Source organism: Sminthopsis crassicaudata, chromosome 5, assembly GCF_048593235.1.
Source record: "Sminthopsis crassicaudata isolate SCR6 chromosome 5, ASM4859323v1, whole genome shotgun sequence".
Classification (NCBI taxonomy): domain Eukaryota; kingdom Metazoa; phylum Chordata; class Mammalia; order Dasyuromorphia; family Dasyuridae; genus Sminthopsis; species Sminthopsis crassicaudata.
The window spans coordinates 287,887,941-287,909,857 of NC_133621.1; the positions used below are offsets into that span (position 1 = coordinate 287,887,941).

A 21,917-nucleotide genomic window follows, 5' to 3' on the forward strand; every position below is an offset into this window, starting at 1 on the left:
CCTTCACTTCCTCACATATAATATAGATGGGTTGCACTGGAAAGCCTCTGAAGTCTAGTTGGGTTTCTGCATGAAACTATAGAAGAATGAATAAAGTACTAGGACCAGAGTCAGGAAAATCTCAGTTGAAATCTAGTCTTAAATACTTTTTAGCTTAAATACTTTCTGAGTAAGTCACTTAACCTCTGTCTATTTCAGTTTCCCTCAAACATAGAATGGGGATAATAATAATAATACCTATTTTGAGAGTTGTTTTCAGAATCAAATGAGATAATATTTGTAAAGCACTTAGCACAGAATACAGCACATATTTGGTGCACAGTGAATTATTGTTTTACTCTCCCTTTGAATAATTAATCAACAAGCATTTAAATGTTTATTATATACTATGGAAGCAGCTGGGTGATGCAGTAGATAGAGCATTGACCTTGGAATCAGGAAAAGTTATCTTTATGAATTCAAATCTTCCCCCAGACACCTACTAGCTATGTGATCCTGAACAAGTCACCTAACACTGTCTGCCTTAGTTCCTCATCTGTAAACTGAGCTACAGAAGGTAATTTCAATACACACCATTATTTTGCCTCAAATGAGTTTGTAAAGAATCAGTCATGACTGAACAGCAACAGTACTATAGGCACTGTATGAGGTTCTATCAATCATTATGATACTGCATTAAATTTCATCCTTTGTGTGTCTTTAAACAATATTATGAGAAGATAGGTGGCAAGATAGAAGGTCCTCAGAAGAAGGAATTCCTTTGCCGTAATAGTTCATGAAAAATTTTTATTTAGATTTGGAGTATTGGTGAGAGGAATTTTTCATTGGAAAAAGAAGTATAAGTATTGATAATTGAATTTGGGCATGAAATGGGAAAAGATAAAACATAAATCAGAAAACAAGGTATGCTATTTAAATAAATAAGGAATAAAGGAATGTAAAGAATTAATGAGTTAATGAGGAAATTAAAAGGTTGCATATAATGAATAAAGTAGTTATTTTGTATTTACTGCTAGGAAGGCATGTTATAAGTATATTCTTAAGGAGGACAGAAAAAACCTTGAAAATGTCTAGCGGACCAAGCAAGCCAATGGTTTATTCTTGGATAAGGTGAAATTATTTAAATAGTTCTTAATTTTTTCTCTAGTGAGATTTCTTTCTAATTGCCATTTTTTTCCTCCCACTGCATTTACTCGGGAGATGATGTATGTCAAATATCCAACTATTTAACCTTATTACTTTTTTTTCCTTTTTTGTGCAAAAGCCCAGTACTCAGTTTTTATTTGATCTTTATGCCAGCCCATTTCTTTTTCTGGGTCATAAATTTCTCTGATAGTCTTACTTTTACTTTTCTGCAATTCCTCACTTTCCATATTGTAGTTTTCCATCATATACTTTACCTTTGCCCTTTGTGTGATCCTCATCTTCAGTTCTATGGGAACTTTAGTGTTCAATGGGTGGCACTGTATAATAGCATTATAGTTTTGGCATTAAAAAATCTGCTTTGGATAGAAGTTTGGGACAATAATCACTCTGAATGTGAATGGAACGAACACTCATAAAAAAGAAGAGAGTGCAAGTGAGATTACAAAGCAGAATGTTATGTAGTTCACAAAAAAATCCTGAAACACAAAGATCCTTTGGGTTGAAATGAGCCAGAGCAAAATGTTTCATTTGAACAACAACCAAAAAACCAACCAAATGAACAAAATATTATGATTTCAAATAGGCTATAGTAAAAGTTGCCTTGGTCAGAAAAAAAAAAAGAAATCAAATGGCCATAAAACTGGTGATGAATGTTTCTACACTCAGCTTGTTTTGATACTTGGAAAACAAGTTTGATGTATCACATAGTTCATGTGAAGACTTTGAAGACTTTCCAGCTTAACCATCTAGTTTGGTGTCCTAGTTTTAGAGATGAGAAAACCCAAAAATATGAATGAGTTTACTAATTTGCTCAAGGTCACACAGGTAGAAAAAGATAGAACTTTAATTTCACTTCAAAAAACTCAAAAGGCAGCATATTTTCCAGTGTAGTATGCATATATGTACCTTTAATTAAAATATTATCTCCTTGAATAGAGGAGCAGTTCCATTTTTGCTCCTAGCCAAGTGTCTGTCACACAATAGCCACTTAATAAATATCTATTGTATTTAGTTGAATTACTAGAGACATAAGGATGAAAAACTTCATAGTTCCTTTTCTCAAAGACCTCTCAGTCTAAGGGAAGGTGGAGTGACGTGGAGATGAGACTATATCAGTACAAATCAAGTTTGAAAATGATTGTTATAAAACAGAATGGCCGAAGAGACGGAAAAGAAAGAAATCTTTTCTACTTAGAGAAATAAGGTAAAAGAGAAAGGTGTTTAGTTCAGAGGATCTTTGTTCAAATTCCAGCTCTAATAGAGATTAATTTATATCTATGTGGTAATGAAGCTATACCCATCTCCAGACTTCAATTTCCTTTATTATGCAATGCGAGGGTTGGAAGAGATGATTTCTAGGGTGTTTTTTGCATCAGAACCAATAAAGATATGGAATCCAGGTAACAAAGGAAAGCAGCTCTCTCTTTATTAATTCATTTGTTCTTCACAGTAATCCTATAAAGAAAATGTGTTGTTATCCACATTTGAAAGATAAAGAAACTGAGGCACAAAAAGGTTAAGTGACAATATGCAGGATCACCTAGCGATTATGTGTCTGAAGTTGGATTTAAACCTAGTTCTTCCTGCCTCCAAACCCAGTCCTCTATTCAGTTGGCACATAGAAAGAAGCCTTTTGCCACGGGGACCTAGATTATATAGAAACCTTATAATTACATTGGGTTCACAGCTGGTTAGTCCCTGACCTTGAGCAGATTGTTATGTTTTAGAAGACTTCCTAATCTGCTAGCTTGAATCTGGCATCTGACACTTTGTTTTTAAAATACATATATTTTTAACAATATGTCAATATAATTGATTTTTCTTTGCAATTTTGTGCTTTTTATTTTATACATTTAATGTTGTTGTTCTGAGAATGAATCAGTAAACTTCTCCATGCTGCCCACGGAGTCTAGGACACACAAAAGGGCTAAGAAAGCCTGTATATTCTGGGCCTCAGTGGTTCAAGGCCAGGTGGACTGTACAGGAAATGGGAAAAGATGGCAAAAGAAGAGTTGCATGTGATTGTCATCCTCCCAGGAAGTTAAATCCACACTGCGAAATGGTAGCATTTCAAGCAAAATCCAATTTGCTTCTTCCTAGTTACCAGTTGGCAGATTGAGAAACTGACACTTAGGTAGGAAAAAAACTGGCCCAAAGTCATAAAACTAGTAAATAGCCAAACCAGGATTTCAACCCATTCTTCTGGCTCTAAAGCCAGTATACTCTCTCATCTGCCATGTTTGTCTTTTTTGAAAGATCTTTGTTAGTGAAAGAAGTTTTTAAAGTTTTTGCTATGCAAATTCTGTTGTAGATTTCATTCTTTTTAAATCTGAGGAATTTCTAATGTTCCATAATTTAATGCTCATTGAACTTTGTATCTCAAACATATGTTCATATGACCTAAACTGAAGTTTCTCCAGAAGCTTAATCAGCTTTGCTGGAAATCTAATTGGACCATTATTAACTTGAAGCTGTAATCAGTAAATAGAGGATCATATTCTTAAGTCAGTTTTAACAAATTTTTAGATTTCTCTAAATTAATGTTTTTTTTCATGATCATTGAAATGAATTAAATATTCATCTTGCATAACTTCATTCTCTTTCTTCATTGAGCCATATGTGTTTTAATATCATTTCTGTCTGATCAAGTTTTATTTACCTAATCCAAAGTCCTCAGTTTTCCATTTCCCATTTTCACTAGATCTAGTATTTTAATAATATTTTATTTTTCCAAATACAAGGAAAAATAGTTTTCAATATTCACCTTTACTAAACCTTGTGTGCCAAATTTTTCTCCCTTCCCTCCCCCCTCTCCAAGACAGCAAGCAATCTAATAATAGTTAAACATTTCCAATTCTTCTAAACATATTCCCATATTCATCATGATGCACAAGAAAAATCAGATCAAAAGGGGAAAAACATGAGAGAAAAAAAAGCTGCAAACCACAACAAAAGGTAAAAAGACTATGCTTTGATCCACTTTCAATCTCCATAATTCTCTCTCTGGATGTGGATGGCACTTTCCATCCCAAGTCTTTTGGAATTGCCTTGAATTAATTCATGGTTGAAAAGAGCCAGTTCCATCATAGTTGTGGATCTAATATTCTTGATCTTTAAGCCAAATGTCTCTGTTTGCCTACTCCCCTTTCTCTAATTCTTGGACACATCACCTTACGATCATAGAATTAAAGATGGAAAAAACCATCAAGTTCTAGTTCAAACACTTCATTTTACATTTGGAAAAATACTCAGAAGGAGGAAATGAGTTTGACAAAGGGATAAATTATTACCTTATACACGAGCACAAGATTTTTTTCTCAAATCTAGCTGAAGACACACAGTGTCTACTCATGTTAAGTGTTTAATAAATGCTGACTAGTTTAGAGAAGTACCTGACACATAGTAGGTGCTTAATAAATGCTAGTCCTCTAATTAAATAGACTCACAGAAACACCAGTATTAATTACAAGGCTATCCTATATTCAGTTACATACAACAACAGTCTGGTCTTTAAAGTATTTGACAATGGATGCCCAATTGGCATTAATTATAGTTGATAATTAAATGATTAAAGTCCAAGTTTTACTTCCTTATTGCCCCTGTTGCTAATGTTCATTTAATTATCATGTGTGTGTATACATATACAGATGTGTATACCTATATATATATATGTGTGTACATATATGTATCTCTGCATATGTGTACATATGTGCATACATGCGCACTTTTAATTCATTTATTTGTGCTTGTTTCCCTCCAGTAGAATGTAAACTCCTTGAAGGTAGGACTACAGGATTATATACTTAGAGACAGAAAAGAACTTGGAGATCATTAGTCCAACCCCTCCTTTTACAAATGAATAAACTAAGGCCCCAAAAAGTTAAGTCCCTTGCCTAAGATCTGTCCAGAAAATTAGTGGAGGAAACAGGATTCTAACTCAAGTCTCTTGATCCCAATCCTAAATATTATTTCTATCTGTTTATGGTGCCTCTGAGGACTGTTTTTATTTTTTATCTCTTTATCCTTAGTGCCTAACAATACAGTTCTTGGCTCATGGTAGGAAATGAGTAAAGTCTTTTTAAATTTAATTAACTACAGTCAGTCTGTTTCTTGCTCTAATCCTCCTCTTCACTTCACACTTCTTCCTATAGGTCTTCGTTAAATCGTATTTATCATTTTAATGATATAACATTCTCTTACATTGCTGTATCACTCTACTATGCTGTTTTATTGTTTATGATGTGTATGCTTATTTGGTTATTCACCAACTACTGGACATTTCAGTTGCTGCCATTTATTTGCAATTACAAGCAATATATTTTAAAAAGAGATATTTACTCTTTTCTTTATGACTAGACTGTTAGAGTCTATTCCCAATAATGAGATTATTGAATTTAAGGATATGATAATTTTGTTTGTATATTACCAGAGTGTTATCCAAAATTTTTTTAACCAAAATGTAATTCTACCAACAATGAATAAATGTACCATCTTCTCTACAACCCTTTCAGAAATGAGTTTTGTATCTTTGATTTAATTTTGTCAGTTTGATGAGTGTGAATTGATACCTTGGAGTGTTTTTAATTTGCATTTTTCTGGTTATTAATAAGGTTGAATGTGTTCTTCAGTGATTGCTTACAATATCTCCATCTTCTCTTATAAATTGGTCATTCACTATTTTTGACAATTTATCTAACAAGGACTGGATTTTGTCCTTGAATATCTAATTCCTTATAAATCACATAAATAAGTTTTATGTGACCTATTTACTGCAAATAGTTTCTCTAACTTTTTTTTCTTAGTAGGTTGGTTATATTATCCTGTTCTGAATAAATACAAAGTTATGCATATTTATTGATCTTCCCACATCCCTAATAATTTCTACTCTTTGTTGAATAGTTAAATACATCTATAATCTGCTTTTCCACAACTGATACAATATTTGTTCCTTTTTTCTTGGGATGAGGATAGTCCTGACATTTCATTATTATAAGGTTACTCCAAGATGAGGAAATATTTCCCACCATTGCAGATCAGTATCTGGTCTACAATTTATAGTAAGAGAGTTGCCTAGAAAATTGAAATATTAAGAGGCTTACCCAAGGTAACACATCCCATCAAGAAGCAGAACTTGTATTTAGCTTTTCCTTCATCAGTCTTTCTTGAATGACTCAGTTCCACTGTCTCTCCATCCTCAAGCAGCACCAATGCCCATGCCCAACCAAGACCCGCTGATTCCTATGACCCATTCTCTTCATTTTCAGGACCACATATCTACCTGTGCTTGATCATTTTCTGACATTTTTATTTCTTCTTTTTCCTTTCCTTTTATTCTTTCAAGTTCACCTCCTTTCCAAATCCTCTTCTCTAATTCCTTCTGAACCTTAAAGTGAAGTTAATCATTAAACTGTATGTGCAAATTAAAACATATTTTTACTTTATTTCTCCTTTTTTTAACAACATGGCAAATGTGGAAATATATTTTGCACAATTTCACACAAATAATAGGTATTATATTTTTTGCTTTCTTAATGGATTGTGGGGAGACTAGAAAGGGTGATAATATGGAACTGAAAATTTTTAAATATCTGTTTTTAAAAAAAGAGAGAAGGAATCATTCCAATAATGATGTAAGAAATGATCTTAAGCCATATGAATAATTATTGCACTGCAAATGAAAATAATTCTGAGGTATTATTTTACTCCTATCAAATTGGCAAAATTAATTTGAAGTGACAAAACTCAATGCTTAAGGGGATGTAAAGAAATATGTAAACATATTCATTGATAGAACTGCAGATTGGTAGAAATTTTTTCAAAGGCAGTGTGATTCATGGACATAAGATCCATGAAAGGTAAAGCCTATATATTTGAGCTTTTTTCCTCTTTTGTATCTAAAAGAAAATTTATTTGGAAAATAGCATTTGAAACATACTTTGGATTATGAGAGAAAAAAATTGTTGTTTTTAGTAGATTAGCAAATCCAAGAATACAATAAGTCAGGAATGTTTTCATCCCAAATTCTTTTTAGTGGAAAATGTGGCCTAAAAGAAACAAAGCTGTTTGGTCTGTCATAAAGTAAATAAAAATAAACTTGAAGTATATATAATTGGAACACACCAAAAAAGAGTAGGTTTCACAAGGGTGAGGATAGAAACCTATGAAAAACAAGAAAGAGTTGTATATAAAGCCTGGGAAAGAAAAGGTTGGTTGTATTTTGTTTTGAGGGAAAAGATCTTCAATTGCTTTTTTTTTTTTTTTTTTTGGTGAGACTGACAAGGGAGCCCCAAAACTCTCTAAAACTCCTTTAAGGAGAAAGTCTCCTTGAATCCTGGGTCTGTGAGACCCACTCCAAGGAACCAAGATAAAGTGGTTTATCTTGGTGGGATTAGTTAAAGTATTCAATTCTAAGATTTTCTACCTCTATTGTTGGCTTAACTCCCAGGAAGTGGTGTCAGCTAGGCCTGGGGGCAGTGATAGCATTGAGGGAAACTTCCGTCTCAGATTTTTTTATAAAAATTGCTATTTTAAACTCACTCCTTGCAGAGGACCTTACATGCCATTCCATGTCAAAAAAGCCTTTGCCGCTGAAGTGCGTGCTATTCTCTTTCAGTGTTACCCTCTCTTTATCTTCACCTATTTTCCTAACCAGACTTTATACCTCTCTGTCAGGATCCTTCTACTAGAAACTTAACTTCTCTGCCAGGACTTCTGCCTTGTTGGGACCTTGCCACTAAGGAGTTCAGCCTTTCTATTCATACATAGCAAAGACTGACTTCCCAATGCCTATAATAAACTTTGTTGTATCAGTCTAGCTTTTTAGTTCATAAATTCCTTTATAAAGAACCTCTGGATTGCCAGAAGAGGGTTCCCCAAACTCCCTATGTTGTGCCAAATCCCAAGGGGATTTAGGGGAGCCAAACCTCTTCATTTGGTTCCCTGAACCTCAAACCTGCCACTAACTTCATCATTAAACTCCCTGACCACCAGGAACCCAAATCTCATCATTTTGGTTCCCTGAATCTAATCTCATCAAGATGCTTGGAGTTAACTGAATTGCGCAGGTTAACATAACAGCTAGGAAGTGTTGAATCCCTGAGGTCAAATTTGAACTCTGATCTTCCTGACTATCAAGCTGCCCCAGTTTCAAATATTTGAAAGAATTGCCAAGTAAAGTAGGATTAAATTTTGAAATAAGAGAAAAAGGAAAAAAAAATCTATAAGATGTAAAATAATTGGTTACCAAAAAAAAAAAAAAAAAAAAAGTCCAAATGAATTTGTGTTGTTCAGTCATTCATTTGTGTCCATAATCCTGTGTGTGCTAAACTGTCTGTGGGGCTTTCTTGGCAAAGATGATGGAGTGGTTTTTGTCACTTTCTTCTCTAATAAATTAAAGTCCAGGGCCATAAAGCTAGTAAGCATCTGAATCTGAATTTGAACTCAAGTATTCCTGACTCTAGGCCCAGTGCTCCATCTTACTGTACCATCTGGCTGCCTCCTAGATAGTTTTAGAGCTATCTAAAAAACAGCATACTCTACCTTGTAAAGTGGCAAACTCCATATTCTTGGAAATATGTAGTAGTCATTTGTGGTTTGATTTAAAAGAAAATTCTAACATTGAGTAAGCTTCTTGAGGCCAAAGACTTTTATTTTTGTCTCTGGATTGCCAGTGTCTAGCACATAGAAGTGTTAATAATATTCATTGATTAAGTAATCAGACTAAATGTCTCCCAAGAATCTGTCTGCCTCAGAGGTTTTACGATTCTTCTGAGTCACCAAAAAGCCAAGAACTGGTTGTCAGAAAAATTTCTAATCTTATCGATTAGCATCATGTTTCCTGGATGTCTGCATATCTTGCTGCCTTTTGTCCCAGTGTTAATAGCACTCACAATGCAATTACTCCTTGATTTGAAAGGTAATTTACTGCATGAAATGACAATGAAAGTGGTAAAACACATGGAACAGAGCCCAAAAAATTGTGCATTCTTGAAGAAGGTACCTGTGATCATATGAAACATTGATCTTATGAGTCATAGTAATAGCATTTTGATGAACACAAGGCAAATCATGTTAGCAGAGGCAGAGCCATCAGATTCTCAGTTTGGGGAAACATGCCAAGAATGAGCTGTATCTTATCGAGGAGATTTCATATTTACTGAGGGTTAGAAATGATTTTTGGCTAATTCAGTGAAAATTGGAGAGGGGGGCCACATTGCTGGAGGTTTGATATTGACCTTCAGAATATATTAACTAGCAATTATTTGTGCAATGTATACTCTTCAAAAGACACAAATTTCTTGGAGCCTCAATTTCTGTGTCCAACAAATCAATCAATCAACAAGCATTTTATGAATCACTATCACATAGCAAGCGTGGGAAAGAAAAAGCAAGGCAAAACCAGCACCTGCTTTCAAGAAGCTTACATTGGAATGGGAGACAATCCATATAAGTCAGTACATACAAGAAAAATACTGAGTTGACGTAAGGTAGCCATAGAGTATTATGGCTAGTACCAGGAAAAGGCCTCCTCCTACCAAAGGTATCACTTGCAATGAGGAGAAAGAGCATTACAGGCAGAGGGAACAGTCTGTCAAAGGCATGGACAGGGAGTGTTGACTATTAAGGGAGTAAATAGACCAGTATGAGTACACTATAGAAAAACTAAAGGCTGAGAAACCAGTTAGTAGGCTATTATGCTAGTCCAGGTGAAAGGTTAAGAGGATTTCAGCTATGGTGAAAGTGGGGTGAGTAAAAGGAATACCTTGTGGAGATATAATCAGCTGGAATATTCATAGTGAATAATAGGGAAGAGTCCAGGGTGACTCTAAATTTAAAGACCCAAGTGATTAGAAGAGTTATATTTCCCTTGGTAGAAATAGGGATTTAGAGAGAAGGTTTGTAAGGGCAAAGGTACTTACTCCTGATTCATACATTTCAAGTGTTGAAGATTCTATTGGACATCCAACTGGGGATCACCAATAGAAAGTTGGTGATATATGAAGCTCATTGATATTGGATGGGATACTTGGATCTGGGAGTCATATGACTAAAGATAGTATGGGAGCTTATGAGATCACCAAAGGAATATTGTGTATGTAAAGAAAAAAGAGAAACCAGATTAAAGTCGGGGGGGAGGGAGGGAAGCAGCTAGGTGGCGCAGTGGATAGAGCACCAGCCCTGAATTCAGGAGGACCAGAGTTCAAATCTGATCTCAGACACTTAACACTTCCTAGCTGTGTGACCCTGGGCAAGTCACTTAACCCCAGCCTCAAAAAAAAAAAAAGTCTGGGGGTACACTCTCATTCATAAGGGATGAGACAAGAATGATAATCTAGGTATTTAAGAGGCACAGTCAATAAAGCCAAGTCAAAAAGTGCTGAATTTAAATCTAGACTCATTTGCTTGTTCACTGGGTGACCCTAGACAGTTACTTAATCTCTTTTGTAAAATGGAAATGATAATAATAGCTCTTACCTCCCAAAGTTGTAAGAATCAAATGAGGTACCATTTGTAAAATACTTGGCAAATCCTAAAATGCTCTAGGAATGCATTTCTTTCCTTCCCTTGCCTTCTTTTGCTCTGCCTTGCCTTCTGAAAGGAGATGAAGAGGAACAATTGGATGAATAAAAAAAAAACCACGAAAAAACAATGTCATGAAAATGAAGAAGGAAAAGAATGGCTAATAGGGATGTCAAGTGCTATAGAAAGATCAAGAATGAGCCTTGAGAACCATCAGATTTGGTGACTAAAGGACTATTCATAACCTCAGAGGAAAAAGTATTAATTTGAGCAATGAAGTTGGAATCTAGATTTCAAGGAAAGTGATGACAAGTGAGGAAGTGATGAAAATCCGAAGTCTGCTTTTTCCACAAGTTGAGCTAGGAGAGTAAGAATGATGGCTTAAAGGGAGTATCAAGACCAAATAGAAAATAATAGTAACCACAAAGATAAATACAAAGTAGATAGAGTGAATCTTATAAGGGCTGGCACTCCATCTTCAGGAACCAGGAAGGACTTCCTGGAAGTACTTGAGTTGAGTCTTAAAGGAAGCAATGATCCCAAGATGAGCGTGGAACTGGAAGGCTGAGGTAGAGAGAATCTGAGTCATAGATTAGGAAAAGTGGGGGGGGGCGGTCATACTGATCGACTTCATTTTTTCCATTGAAGAATACAGAAGAGTTCTCCATTGAAAGGAGGAGTAGGCCTTCAGGGGGAAGTGGTGGGGGGAAGGAGGGGAAAAATTGGAACAAAAGGTTTTGCAATTGTCAATGCTGAAAAATTACCTATGCATATATATTGTAAATAAAAAGCTATAATAAAAAAGGAAGAAAAAAAAGGAGGCGTGATATTACGGAAAGAAGAAAAGACATATAGCATATTGAGGGAGATGAGGTCCAAAATCAGTCAGGGTGCCTCTGCCCTGTGAAGCACCTATCATGCGAAGAAAGCTCAGCCTTCTAGGCCAAGTGATCTCTTTAGGTTCAATATGGCTAGGGAACAGAGAGTATCAGCCTTGCTTGGGGTCTGAACCATCTGGATTCATACTCTGCTTCTTATAAACACTGACCAGAAAATCCTGGAGAGTTGCTTATATTCACAGAGCCTTGGCAACTTACTAAGACTAAATTGCCAACAGATTGCTGACTTTCACTTTTAGCAAAATTCTGACACACACAAAAATATTGAAGTGGATATATCCAGGGGAGAAAAAAGTATCCAGACTTCCTTCCCCATCTCCTTCACTATCACACTCAACTGTAATAGGTTGATGGATTTAGAGATGAAAAGAATCATAGGATAATAGAAAGGGACCTAATAGGTCATCAAGTCTGGTCCCTCTAGTCTTACAAAAGAGGAAATTGGGTATGGAGAACTTAGCTTCCTAGATGACCCAAGATTCAAACCTGGACCAGAAGAAAACCCAGAGGCCATCAAATGCAAACTCTTCATTTTATGGGTGGGGAAATGGATGCTTATAGAAATTATGGACTTCCTCTAGATCACACAAGGTTCATAGTTGCAAGTCTTTATCACTAGAAACACAGATTTGTTACTGTTGTTTGTTAGTCATCCTTCTGAAAGCAGACACAAGGGTGATGTCTACACTTGCAAGTGAACTGGATTAAAGTAGGGTTATGCAATGTCATCAGCCTCACTCTCTCCTCCAGTCATTGAGATCATAGATTTATTTTTTAATAATAATTTTTTTATTTCTAATCAGAAAGATATAGATGTAGTTGATGTAAACAAAAGTTATTTGAAGTTTTCATTTTTTGAGTGTGAAATTGTCTTCAATAATTTTTTTGCATTGCAATTTTTATTTTAATTTTTTTAATTTTATAATTATAAAATTTTTGACAGATATATGCATGAGTAATTTTTATAACATTATCCCTTGTATTCATTTTTCCAAATTTTCCCCTCCCTCCTTTTACTCCCTCCCCTAGATGACAGGCAATCCCATACATTTTACATGTGTTACAGTATAACCTGGATACAATATATGTGTGTAAATACCATTTTCTTGTTGTATGTTAAGTATTAGATTCCGAAAGTATAAGTAACCTGGGTAGATAGACAGTAGTGCTAACAATTTACATTCACTTCCCAGTGTTCCTTCTCTGGATGTAGTTGTTTCTGTCCATCATTGATCAACTGGAAGTGAGTTGGATCTTCTTTATGTTGAAGTATCCACTTCCATCAGAATACCTCTTCATACAACATTGAAATGTACAGCGATCTTCTGGTTCTGTTCATTTCCCTCAGCATCAGTTCATGTAAGTGAGATCATAGATTTAGCAAAAAAGGAAAAGTCTCCTTGATTTCAGAGAACTTAAGATAAATGAGCATAGTATGGTGATCATTCATTCAGTCATAGCATCTTAGGTTTAGGATGGACAGAACCTCAGAGACCATGAAAAACTGTAGTATATCTGTGCTTCGTATATCTCATTTCAAATAGTAATTTTTAGAAGTAATGGATAAAATAGGATTTTTGTTTCTTTGCTTTGAGTGTGCAATGGGAATGTTTGCAATGAACTTGGAAAATGAGCATCAAGGCCCTTTTGTGTGTACAAAAGGAAGCTGGAGACCAAAGTGCTGGAGAAGCTCACGGAGACTCTGGGGAACCAGAAGGGCCTGTTGGGGAAAAGTTTGGTTATTGGCTCTACTTTTCCGGGTCCAATTGTGAGGTCTCAGCAGGACCATTTTAGAAACCACATCTGCAGTCACAGATGCCTCTAAGGCAGATGCATAGCCTGCCTTATCTTTAGGCTCTGGCTTCCCAGGGACAGAAATTAGATGGAAGAACAAGCCTGGAAAATAAGCTTCCTGGGCTGGAAAAAAGCACATGAATTAAACAAGAAAAATGTGATTCTTTTTGATGGATCTATAATCACATCAATTTGGCTTCTCCCTCCAGAGGTGCAGACTGTAGGATGTCCACATCTTCTCCCTCTCTTTGTCCAAGTCCGTGCTCTCCTGCACCTTCTTGACATGGGCTCCCACCTGATGTTTCTGAATTCCTTCCTCCAGATCTCCATAAAGAGCATGGAGTCTCCATTGGCCTCCCCCACACTTGATAACTAGCCTATCCACTTTTGTAGTCATATGTTTCTGTAATAATGCCTTTTATCTATCTTCTTATGTGTAATTTCTTGACAGTTATCTGGGGCACCCTATTTCCCATTATTGTTGGGCAACCTGTGACCATAACTGTCCATAGACTGATATTCCATGCTAAAGAGCAATTTGACAAATAGAAGGCACTGTGGATAGAATGTTAGACTTGGAGTCAGAAGACCTGGGTTCAAATTTCACCTCTAATTAGCTATATGAACCTGGGCAAGTCACTTCATTTTAATCAAACAATTTTCTTATCTTAAAAGCGGATGTAATAACAGCACCTACCTTCCAGTGTGCATTTTACAAGGGGGAAGCAGGTGGGTTGAGCTTGAGGGTTTTCCCTTCCCGTTTGATTTTTTAAAATTAGGTAAAGAGATGTCTCATTTCTTATCTAGCCTTAATCACTGATTGGGGTTGCCTCAGTCAGACTGAGACCTGTTAAAAAGGCCAAGGTCATCCACTGCATCTGGGGTCATCTCCAGGCATCCTGATCTATAACTGTCACTGGACAGATGGTTCTAGAGGAGAAAATGAGGCAGATGACTCTGCCTAACCCTACCTCACTTAAACCCAATTTACTTGTATTACTATAGGTACTATGTACACACACATAACACCCCCCCTAGCCACCCACCCACATGCATACTCATACACACACACACACATACATAAACAAGGTAAATGGAGTGGCAGTGGATAGAGCACTGGGCCTGGAGTCAGAAAGATAGAAATTCAAATCCATCTCCAACATTCACTAGTTGTATAACTGTGGGCAAGTCACTTCACCCTGTTTGTCTCAGTTTCCTCATCTGGAAAACGGGCTTGAGAGGGATATGGTAAACCACTCCAGTGTCTTTGCCAAGAAAACCCCTAAAAATGGGTCATGATTGAAAACAACTGAACAATAAAATAGATACAAAGGGATTTTGTAAGGAAAGGTCCAAGCCTTTGGGAGGACCAGGAAAAGTTCCATGTACCATGTGGCTTAGTAGATAGGATGGGCTGACCAAAGGTTAAAGTGTGGAAGATTCCCAGTGTGAGCTATGTTTTTCTTCGTGGAATGTTTAGCCTGCTAGAATCATCAAGCATTAAATGCTGGGGGGAACAGCTTTGTATATTTTAACAAAATACATCAACTTGTATTCATACTGACTTAAATCCTTCTATAATCCATATAGTATTTTCAGTCAATAATTAGAAACTTTAAAAGGAGGAGAAAGGATTCAGGGAGAGAGAACTTAAATTCATGGGACATTGAAACAAACCTGTCTATACTAGGAAAGAAAATGCATCTTCCCATCTGCCTACCCCCCATCCCTACTCATAGGAACATTCATAGCTTTCATGTGTTCCTTATATTAGTGTCTATATTTAAACTTCTTGTTTTCTTCTATAAAGTTAAAAAGTAGGAACACACATTTGGGATTTACAAATGTTTCTGTTAATATGACTCTTGGAGTTTCTGGTTTAATGTTTTGACAATAAAAATAGTCTGGTTTTGTTTGGAAGAAATTTTGATGTATCGCTCAGTGAGATAATTAGGCTATTTCTATACATTTTCTAGTAGAAATGAGTATCCCTAAAGTACATCTGTGACATCCCTCCCCTGCTCCAGAAGCTCTAGTGGCTCCCTTTTGCCTCTAGGATAAACTATTAACAGCTGTGTTTAGCTTTTGAAGTCAAATGCAGCCTGACTCCAACCTATCTTCCCAGTCTCAATGGATCTTACTGCTTGTTCCCCAGGAATCCAGACAAACTCGCCTCCTCTCTTTTTCTCTATCTCCCAAACATATGTCTTTGTATTTCTAAAAGCCATCTTTGTCTTCAAGACTCTGCTCAAGGACCAACTTTGGCATGAAATCTCCCCCGATTCCCTCAATGACTCATGCCCCCTGTTATAACCTGTATTGTATTTCATATCTTTACATTTATTGACTTTATATTTATACTGTACATAACTGTGTGTATTATATGCATCTATTGTCCATTGGACTTCATTAGAATATGTCTCTTGAGAAAAGGGATTGTTTCATTCTTGGTATCCCCTGTATAATAGATGCTAAATAAATATGTGTTGACTAATTATGAGATGGATCAAACACTAATTATTTTATTGGGTACTTAAAGCCTTTTATAATTTGGCTCCAGCCTACATTTCTAGATTTATTACATATTATTTACTTTTACTAGCCCATTCTAACCATATTTAACTACTTGCTGTTCCTTGTCCCTTATATTCCTTTTCCTCTTTCTTCACAATATCCTTATACTTAATATATACACCTCATCTCCTGTTCTTAGAATCCCTATCTTTATTCAGAATATCCTTACACTTAAAATATTCCTTTTAGAATGCCTATCTTTATCTAAAACTCAGTTCAAGCGATTCTTCCTACCTGACACCATTCTAGATTCCCAAACCCTCCCCCATTTGTAGTATCCTTTCTAGAAAGATTCTGTATTTACTTGAAAAAGTTTGCATTTTCTTGTGATCATAAGTGCTGATTCCCCTAATATAACACAAACTTCTTGAGGGCAGGGTCTATTTATCATTTTTTGTCTGTATTACCAGGGCATAGCACCTAATAGGTATAGAGTAAAGGCTACATGAATGGGCAGATGGTGAACTGCTCTGCTGGTCCCCTCTCTTCTCTGCAGCCTCTTTTACTTCCATAAGAGGATTGGGAGTCAGTTTTAAGATCAGGATTACTGCTTTATTTGCTGGGGAATTGCTCTTGAACAAGACACTTAATGAGATTTTGCTACAGTGATAATGTTAGAACTCCCATTTCTGTTTTAAAAATCTTTATTGCTTTTCTGCTACTTCCCTCTGCATCCCATCCCTCCATAACAAAGAATTGAAGTTGGGATGGGTGATGGAGGAAGCAGTTCAGTTCAACTAATCAATATAGCCAAAAAAAAAAAAAGGGTTCAGCCTTACAATGCAGGACTGACATGAAGGAGACAGAAGGAGAACCCCTTCTTATATTTCTTCCTTGGTAATAAGGAATAAGTATAAAGTCAACTAACCTACCTTATCCTGCTAGCCGTTCCACACATTCCATATAGCATCCGTTCCTGGTGTCTTGCCATTTGCTCTAATTCCTACTACATTTGTCCCCCATTCCACACATCCCAATGACTTTACTCCCATTCCCTGTGTTGCTTCTCTGACCATTTCCTGATATAAGTGTTGTCTCCCCCATTATATGAACTCTTTGACATCAGGAACTATCTCACTTGTGTATTTGTATCTCCAGTGGTTAGTACAATACCTGGCACAAAGTAGACCCTTCATAATTTTTTTTCATTCATATATTCATTTATCTGTTCATTTCTGTAATTACCATATATATTATTTCCTTTGTTCTTGACATTTTATTCTATGCAAATCTTCTGTGTTTCTCTGAATTCCTAATAGTTGTCATTTTTAAAATTACACTAGAGTGAGAAAAGGAGGAAGAGTAATGAAATATGTACAACGTACAAATAAAAGTGCTAAGAACCTCAAGAGTTAGTAAGCTACATCCAGTGTTTCCACTGGATCTTTTCAGAGGGAGATTTTCTCTTGAGGAGATCCTAGAGTCTGTACCTAGGCTCTCCAGTTTTAAAGGTTTCATCAAAGTTCATCCATAAGGAAACAAAGAAGTTGTCTGCCCCTTTCCCTTTGGGATTTTCTGGAGAAGTGAATGGGACCTAGAAATCTTAAGGTCTAATGATTATTTAGGATAACATAATTAAAACTGGACATATATGTGGGTAGCTATAAGTATATGCAGATATGTGAAGATAAACACTTTGACAGAAAAAGACAAGAGATTGGAAAAAATGGAGTGGAATGTGTATTATCTTGAAAGTTAGAGACATGAGTTATAGACCTTCCTCTGACACTTATTATCTTTGCAACATTAAGTAAGTTATGTAAACCCCCAGGCCCTAATTTCTTCATTTGTGAAATTAGACTAGATGATCTCTGAGGGACTTTTCAACTTTAAAAGCTATCATTGTATGCTAGTCCTGCCTCAGTTTTCTTCTTCTATAAAATGGGTTCAGTGACATCTCACTGGTTTGTTGTGTCTAGAAGAAAAATTCAGTCTAAAATCCAACCACCTCATTTCACAAGTGAGGACACCAGGTCCCGGGGAGATTAGGTGACTTTTCCTAAGTGACAAAGAGCTTATTTGAACCCTAGTTCTCTAACTCCAGACGCAATGACATACACAAAGTATTAGTAAGCCAATTGCCATCAATTACTGAAGATAGAAATACAAATATCTCTAGTTGGAATGTGTGAGGGAAAAGGGTTTGGTTTAGACATCAAGTATTGGAATTGGAAACATTGGAAACTTTCATTGTGGAAATTCTGCACAACAGTGCAGAACAGCCATTTGTCTGTAACATAGTTTGGAGAGTAGCCTGAGAGGGTCAGTTGAGAGGTTCAGTGATCTGCCTAGGGTCACTGGTGACTTTGTGTCAGAGGTAGAGCAGGAACTTGCTACTTCTATCTCAGTAGATAGAAAAATACTCAGATGGATGGAAAAATAGACAGATGGATAGATGGGTGAATGGATAGAAAGGTGGATGGGTGAGTAGGTAGGTGGATAGGTAGGTGGGCAGATGGATGAATTAGTAAGAGGATGGATGAAAATAGAAGATACATATAAGAACTTATTGATGAGTAGATGGATAAGTAGGTGAATGAACATAATTGTATCTATTGATAAGCACAAGAATTTTGAAAAATATATATTGAATTTAGTATTTATTTTTTCCATACCTCTTTTTATATATTTTCTTTTGTGCTTGTTAAAGTCCTAAATGAAAAAATAAATTGATCTATTTCTCTATAAACATATGTGTGTGAGAGAGAGATGGGGAGGAGAGGAAAAAAGAGGGGGAGGAAGAGAGAAACTGCAAAATAACTCAGTTTTGGATTGTCATTCAGAAAACTAGTGCCATGAAAATTCACTGGGCTGCAAATTTTGATGTAGTTAGCTTCCTTTAATATTTTGAAAAGGATATACACTTGTTTGTCTGTGGACTTGATGATATTAACTTACTTGTAGCTAACTATTAACTTAAAACTAAACTCATTTGCCTTTTAGCTCCCTCAAGCTGATCTTTGCAATAGACTGGTGCTGTTTCTCATTCCAGGTTTAAGTTTATCTCTTCATGGGGCTGAAAAGCGTTTGCAAATCCATCAAAGGCGAAGTGTGGCCAGCCGTCCAGCCTCCCATCGACCACTTGTGGTCAGACATTCTTCACTTCCACCTGTCCGAAGGCCAATAAAAATGGAGGCCTCCTCATCTGGAGTCACCAATGGGAGAACCAAAATTCTTCATCCAGGTAATGCATGACAGATAGGAGCGGGAGGCTACCACAGCAGCTGACTGTTGTATGCCGTGCCTTGGTGCTGATCCTCCATAATGCTATGCTTTCATTCAGAATGTACTTCTTTGTCAGTCTGGCATGTTTCTTAGCCCTCCGTTGTCTTGATGAATGGCAAAGTCAGCTGAATGTCATGCTCAGTTTGAATTGGGGCTGTGTTCAATGTTTCCAAGATGCTTGAAATGAAGGCTTTAATGTCCGTTAGCCCTGCATACACTGTCTGTGTCAGAATTTTGTTTAAAAAAACAACACAAATCTTCCTCTAGTGGTAAAAGTCGAAATTGAAAGCCTGGTCCATAATTCTCCACTTCAGAAAGACTCCTAGGCCTGCTGTATCCCACAGTGCAAAACACAGAGAGAGCTGCTCTATTATTTGGTTACCTTGGTTGCTTTAGAAATGAGTGAGATACTTACCCATCCCCAGAGCCATGACTAATAATTGTCTATATAATATAAGCAGCAAAACGGAAGACAAAAAGAAGATGTTTTAGTCTAGCAACTTGAATGGCATCTTTCAATAAACAAGCTTATTTGATGGAGAAAACGAACGATAGATAATCCTGGAATATCTCTCAGGGGTAAGGAAGAGAAAAGGAGGAGAGGAGCAAGGGCAGTCTGAGGTCCGGCCTCAAAGGAAGAAACCACTGCTTACAACTAATCATTTTGTGTTTAGGTTAGTAGTGTCTGTGTTGCAGAATAAACATGATCAGTATCTTTTACATTTTCATGCCCTGGAACAAATCTGTGGTTGTCCCACCTGAGTAATTCTATTCACCCCCAACACCTATTTTAGGGGCAGAATTATCTGATCCAATGTACTGTGTCCTACCAAAGAGAAATAATTAGACCCAGTATATATATGTATATATATATATATATATTTTTTTTTTCCTGGCTGCCCTCCTGGACATTTTCAAGTTTATCAATAAGATTTTTAGAGAGGTCTTCAAAACTAAACAAAAGTATTCAAGATGTCATCTTACTAGGGCAGAATACAGAGAGACTATTGCTTCTTTATTCTAGTAAATTTCTCTGTCATTGTATCTAAAAATAATTATAACTCTAGAACCAAAATATTATACCACATTTTCATATTGAACTTGAAACCCTGTAAATCCTCTTTTTTATTATTTTTTAATTTATTTTTTTATTATAGCTTTCTATTTACCAGATATATACATGGGTAATTTTACAGCATTGACAATTACCAAGCCTTTTGTTCCAATTTTTCCCTCCTTCTCCCCACCACCTTTCCCCAGATGGCAGGTTGACCAATACATGTTACATATGTTAAAGTATAAATTAAATACAATATATATATACATGTCCAAACAGCTATTTTGCTGTACAAAAAGAATTGAACGTTGAAATAGTGTACAATTAGCCTGTGAAGGAAATAAAAAATGCAGGCGGACAAAAATAGGGTAGACCCAGCATATTAAGTTGACTTTTTATGGAGATATATTTATATTGACCATAAGTAAATGTTAGCTATATTCCAAATTGTAATAAACAACTCAGAATTATTCTCTATTAGTTTCTAGGCTTATTAAATTATTTAAATATTTATTTATTTATTTGCTGAGGCAACTGGGGTTAAGGGACTTGCCCAGGGTCATGTAGGTAAGAAGTGTTAAGTGTTTGAGGCCAGATTTCAACTCAGGTCCTCCTGACTTCAGGGCTAGTGCTCTATCCTCTGCACCACCTAGCAGCCCCTAAATATTTGTTTATAGAATATTCTATTCACTTCACCAAATATATTAAGTATCTTCTCTATGTAAAATAGTTCTTGGGTATCATCAATCTCTTTGGTATCTGATAAAGCCACTGGACCTCACCTCAGAATTATGGTTTTTTTAATGCAGAAAATAAAAGAAAACACCAATTATATTAAACTAGTTATCATGATTAAAACAATCAAGTCCAGAGATCCCCAATTTAAAATCTCTGTGTAAGTCTATATGCTAGGCACAGAAAAAAATTCAGAAGAATAAGGTGACAGAAAAAATCTTGGAGGTGAAAAGAATCAGCACGGCAGCATCGGGTACAATAATTAGCTTGTGACCCACTTGAGAGATGGTTAATTTGAATATATTAGTAGACAGCGAGCTCATTACTTCACAAAGTAGACTATTGTGATTTTAATCAGCACTTAGTTTTTTAAGGAAGCTTTTCTTTACATTGCCCCAGAGTTTGAATGTCCCTTTTTATGCCTTCCATCTAGTTTCTAATTATTTTCTCTCTGTTTACCATTTAATTGATATGTAATACTATCCTTGTTGGAATTCTCTTTACTAAGGAGATTGCAACTATCTGTTCCTTCTCATCCTATGAAATTCTTGCTCATGTGCTTCTAAGAAATGCCATCCTCTGTCTTGTAATGATTTGTAAAAGCCAGTGCTATAATTGGGTCATCTCTGTTTTCCTTCTTTATTGTGGGGTGGTTATCCTTATAATGCACTCTAATTTAACAAACATTTATTAAGTACCTATTGTTTATATAGGTCTGTGGTAGGCACTGGGGAAAGATATATACTTTAGGCAGAACTATACCTAGAGCAGAACAGTTGGGCCTTTGCCCCAGTTATTGAGAATAACAAGTATGGTTCCTCCTTGGTGACATTTGAAGACTAATGTCTTTGTATCTTATAGGCTATGAGCCTATGACCTCACAGAAGCTAGAGCAGGTGGCCCAAAGAGAAAGGAAAACAGTCACGGTCCAGCCAATGAAAGAAGGAGGAAAAGGGGGGCATTTTGTG

The 21,917-nt window shown here is 36.1% G+C and overlaps 1 protein-coding gene across 8 annotated transcripts in view; it reads left to right on the top strand.

The window, feature by feature from the left end:
* ANO4 (anoctamin 4) overlaps nucleotides 1–21,917 on the top strand; it is a 422,750-nt gene that overhangs the window by 200,823 nt on the left and 200,010 nt on the right. For all 8 annotated transcript variants that reach the window (XM_074271359.1, XM_074271361.1, XM_074271356.1 and 5 more), the window contains one exon: nucleotides 18,925–19,116. In XM_074271359.1, coding sequence (XP_074127460.1) covers nucleotides 18,925–19,116 — 192 coding nt within the window. The remainder of the gene's footprint in view (nucleotides 1–18,924; nucleotides 19,117–21,917) is intronic.